The sequence below is a fragment of the Phoxinus phoxinus genome (assembly GCF_949152265.1).
Source record: "Phoxinus phoxinus genome assembly, chromosome: 12".
Taxonomy (NCBI): Eukaryota; Metazoa; Chordata; class Actinopteri; order Cypriniformes; family Leuciscidae; genus Phoxinus; species Phoxinus phoxinus.
Genome location: NC_136887.1, coordinates 323,387 through 328,398, shown reverse-complemented (window position 1 = coordinate 328,398; position 5,012 = coordinate 323,387). Strand labels below are relative to the sequence as shown.

The 5,012-nt window shown below is 41.2% G+C and overlaps 1 protein-coding gene across 1 annotated transcript; it reads right to left on the bottom strand.

Annotated features, from left to right (window-relative positions):
- Window positions 1–559: 559 nt before the first annotated feature.
- LOC307008446 (uncharacterized protein) lies at window positions 560–4,750 on the bottom strand. The gene is made up of 3 exons (XM_079631241.1): window positions 2,662–4,750; window positions 2,455–2,578; window positions 560–2,260 (listed from the first exon to the last, which is right to left on the bottom strand). The coding sequence occupies exons 1-3, from the start codon at window positions 2,790–2,792 to the stop codon at window positions 2,081–2,083; spliced, it is 435 nt and encodes a 144-aa protein (XP_079487367.1). The 5' UTR covers window positions 2,793–4,750; the 3' UTR covers window positions 560–2,080.
- Between the last annotated feature and the right edge of the window lie 262 nt (window positions 4,751–5,012).

The window sequence follows — 5,012 nt, the reverse complement described above, 5'->3', positions numbered from 1 at the left end:
GACGTTGTATTTTGGTTGAAAATGAAAATCGAGTTGACGTCATAACCCAACGTCAGTCTGACGTCTATCTCAAACGTTGGAAAGACGTTGCATTTTGGTTGAATATGAAAATCGGGTTGACGTCATAACCCAACGTCAGTCTGACGTCTATCTCAAACGTTGGAGAGACGTTGTATTTTGGTTGGAAATGAAAATCGGGTTGACGTCATAACCCAACGTCAGTCTGACGTCTACCTACAACGTTGGAGAGACGTTGCATTTTGGTTAAATATGAAAATCGGGTTGACGTCATAACCCAACGTCAGTCTGACGTCTATCTCAAACGTTGGAAAGACGTTGCATTTTGGTTGAATATGAAAATCGGGTTGACGTCATAACCCAACGTCAGTCTGACGTCTACCTACAACGTTGGAGAGACGTTGGAAGTTGAAGTTAATTTGACGTTAGGTTCTGACGTCAACCCTATTTTCATATTCAACCAAAATGCAACGTCTGTCCGACGTTGGGGTCCAACGTCAGACTGACGTCATAGAGACGTCTTGTGCCTGCTGGGTTGTTCTATTTTTGGGGGGGTATTGGAAGGAATTTATTTTGTGTAACAGTGGTTTGAGCTAATTTCTGGGAATCTAAACTGCATTACATATATTTTTTTTACTTGACAAGTTTTGACTTGTCTGGCGCCCGAACAATTTAAATGTAAAAAGTAGCCTACTAATCAAATCTGATTAGGGGCAGCCACCGTTACATGCTCCTGCAGCTGACAGATGCCACTTACATTCTTTGGCCTACTTGTTCTTAAATACACACAAATGCTTTATTTAGGTATTTAGATTCTTTGTTAATGTTGTTCAGTGCCGTGTAAGCTTTGTTTATGTATTATTTAATTTTTGGTCAGGCAATAGATTTTATTTATATAAAAGAAAGTTGGCCATGGCAGGAATGTATAATTCATTTGAAAAGTTAAGAAATATGTTGGCTAAATTTAGTGAATCATTTTGGGAAATTAAAGATCTAGGTGTTTCCTTGTTTTCTGCAGTTAAGTTTTTTAAAATAAAAGCATTATATTAATTTGCCTTTTATTTTTGTAATCAGAAAATAAATATCAAAATGTGTATTTATCAGCCAATATATCGGTTATCAGCTTTCAAATATAAAGAGGTATCGGCCAAAAGTGTATCCCTAGTTTGGACATAAGGACCCTTTGAGACGGCAGCTTATGACTGTAGATACGCTGTTATGCTGACAGACCATTAATGCCAAAATGGCCTGAAGTTGCATTTACGCCTAACATAATGACATCTGGAGTAATTGGATTTCTGAAGTCTGTTTTCCGCAGACATGGAAGCCCTGAGTATCTGGTAACAGATAATGGACCACAACTTACCTCTTCAGTCCTTACTGGTTTATTGGACGAGTGGAAGATTGCGCACACCATAATGTGCCATCCTCCGGCCAATGGGGCTCTGGAAAGATTCAATAAGGTTCTTAAGGACTGTGTGCAAATAGCCATTCTACAGAAGCAAACCATGGAAACAAGCAAACAAGTCTTGGACCGTTCCTCTCCACATGCAGTGACTGGCGTTTCACCATTTGAACTGTTGTACGGTTGGAAAATGAGAACCAAACTTATTGTGTTTACACCTCACTCCAGTAACACATGGGTCCAGGAGGTCAGACAACGAGTGTCAATTCGTCATAACAAAATTAAGCAATACTCTGAAGTGAAACAAGGGGCTCGGTTGCCTACAGATCAGGTGTGGAATAGTGTGTGTGTATGCAAACAAATAAAATAGAGAAACAAGTGGGCCCAGGCAGGTACAGATTGGCAGATGGACGACTGTGGCGTTCTGCTCACTTGTCTTTGGTTCGGATCTGGCCACAAGACCTCGTCAACATCACAGGCGATGTCCTCACGGGCATCGGGGAAAATATCGCCTTGTGTGCCGAATCCACCCTTGGATTGATCCCACCTCAATGTCTCCGCATGCCTCCTCCATTTCTTGCAGAAGAGTCATGCAGGCGTATGGTTGCCGATCATATACTTTCCACTGCCACGCTGAAAATAATTCCTCGATTGTATTTAGAAAGGGGGTGTAAGGGGGCAGGTATAAAAGTGTGAAATGGTTATGGTTGTTGAACCAATCTCAGACCAGTCCAGTTGCGTTACGGCCCCGACGCTGGTTTTGGCCAGATTGAAGCCTGCCTCATCCACGTAGAGGAACTCATGTGGCAGTTCGGCGGCATCAAACTCCAGAACTGTCTGAAACAGAACATCTTGAATAGTGTTACTGAAAACACATACAGTAACTACAATGTCTATATTTTCACACAAGTAGGGGCTGGGTTGGGTGTCAGTATACACAAAAACTACAAGCTACAGGCAGGGCAGGTGGCAGATATATAGTCACATCACAATATATAGTATGTAAAGTGACACGATTGTGTGACACACACCTGCACACAATCATGGCGCAGATCCTTGACACTGACACCGTTCCTTTCAAATGTCACCCTGTACAGCTGCTTCATTCTGAAGTTATGTTTCTGTAGGATGCGCCTTAGTGTAGAAATGCTGACCCTGTTGATATTGTTGAATAAATTTCTATTTGCAATTATGCGTTGTTGCAACTCACAAAGTCGGATTGCATTATTTTCTTGCACCATTTCACTGATGGCAAGCTCTTGTTGTTGAGTGAAGAGCCGTTCCCTTCCACCTTGAGGAGCTCGTCCAACCATTCTGTAGAACATGCCACCACACGATGTCTGATGTAGAGGAGCAACCAGTCGCCCATAGATTGGAAATGATTACTTCAGAGTGGTAAGTTTTGTCATTTATCATTTACTTAAATTTGAAACACGTAGCCTAAAACTACCAGTTAGCTGTAATACTAGTGTAATACTTGCACTTTAGTGTCATAACCTAACTTTGTATTAGGTTTGTTTTTAGCATTGTAAGCTACTAACTGTTAGCGATAAAATCAGACCCAGAAAGTGGGCTGTGTGTATGCAAATTTAGGGGCGTAACAAAGGTACAGACCAGATCCAAATAAGGAAATCCCGTCACATAATCTGAGCTTTGAGATCCGACCGTTTTACAGCTGCAGTTTAATCCTCTGGGGCCCAAAAACGCGCCGGCGCGTTTTGCTCGTGTTTTTTTTTAGCAATGCAAAATAAACTCAAAATGCTCTGTTAATTTTGATCTTTCATTTTCGTGTTATACATCAATCGATCCTGTTCAGTTTCAATTTTTTTCTGTATACTCACAATAAAAATAAAGTGTTTTGCTTTTTGCCAAATAAAGAAAAATGAACATGATGCGAGTTCTGCACTCTCTCTGTCAATGAACTCCAATTTGAAACACGTTAGAAAATGATCTGTAACTCCGCGAAACTGCAGTCAAACAGGCAAACATACCCACGGGCATAAAGCTTGAGATCGCATCTTTCAAATGAAGTAATTTATATAAAAAACAAATATTCTCAGCTTCTGTAATCTGTATGAAAAGAGAGTGATTCCAGTCGAGCTCATTACGAGCTCATTGACTTTAATTCCTTCACGCCTACTGACGGAGCGCGCTATTCACAAGATAATGTGTTAAGCCATCTATGCAAAACAGGGAAACGCCCCCAAGCAAATGCTTTAAGTTTCATCATTCAGTCACCTGCGCGTTGGGAAGAGGGCACGACACAATATTCTTCAACTTTTTTAAAAGGAATGGAGCTTCATCACTACCTACGCCCAGTGGCGGAGCCAGAGGGCTAGTTGGGGTGGCAATTGCCACCCCAGACGAACTCCTTGCCACCCCTGTTGCCACCCCACTGAAAACATTACACTGTTTGATTTTTTACGAACATTTCCCAAATCTACCAGCGGACGTGAATGCATCCTTATGCTGCACGCTTGTGTGCTGTTCCTGCTACACTTCTCATTGTCATTCCACTGCTCATTCGTGACGTGCTCCAGTCCAAACGGCTCAAAAACAACGCGGCAGCAGCACACACAGGATCGATGACGAGCGTTTTGCTATGTACGGCTTTTATTGGTATTAAATTAAACGAAGTACTGTTTTAACGGGAAGTAAGGGAGACGTTGCACTGTAGTGCTTAGCATTAATACTTAAATGAGCATTAGTCTCGTGAAACTAACTGACTGACTAACTGTGCGTTCGCACCGGACGCGAATAGCGCGTCAAATTCGCGCCTGCCGCGTCTAGTTTGACGCTTGAACATTTTGAATGCATTCGCGCGTCCAAAGCGAAATGGACGCGCGTAAAAAGCAAGCGTTTGGAGCGAAATTGACGCGCGTCCGAGGCGAAATCCGCTTCTTCTGGGAGAGGCAAGTGCTAGTCGGGAAATTTAAATACTACTGTTATTGTTGTTGTTATGGATATTTTATTTTTATATGTGTACAACTTTTATTAACCTTGAAGATTCATTTTTACTCATAAGCATTTAATGGAATATAATCAAAAGTAATCAGTAAAGATATGTAACCAAGGGTTTTTTAGATTTGTATAAGTTAGAACAGGCTTGGAGAACAAAATGTTCACTGGGTCATGTGAGGGCTGACAATGTGTGCACTCCAAATAACCTTTTGTGCTTTAAGTGTGAAGATATGTGTGTGCGCAGTTTCGATCATCAGTTATGATCTGCTGCTAAAAAACAGGAAACTTTTGCTGACATGACAGTATTACTGGCTTGATAAAAATAAGATTGGACATGAGACCATGGGCACATGAGCACATGAGACCATGAGCTAAGACGTCTAGGTTCAAGGTAACAAGTTTTTTTTTATGTGTTAGGGTATATAACTTGGTCGAGGGCACTAACTCTTTGCCTTCTCATACTTAGACACTGTCTGTATGTTGAACGCCTATTTTCTTGCAAGAAATAAAATACTTTGTTTAATCATTTGAGAAACGACTTTGTCTCCTTCATCCAGGTTTTTGAATATTGATAATTTCCACGACATTGTTCAGTCGGAAATGTAGTTGTTTAAAGCTCAAATCTGTG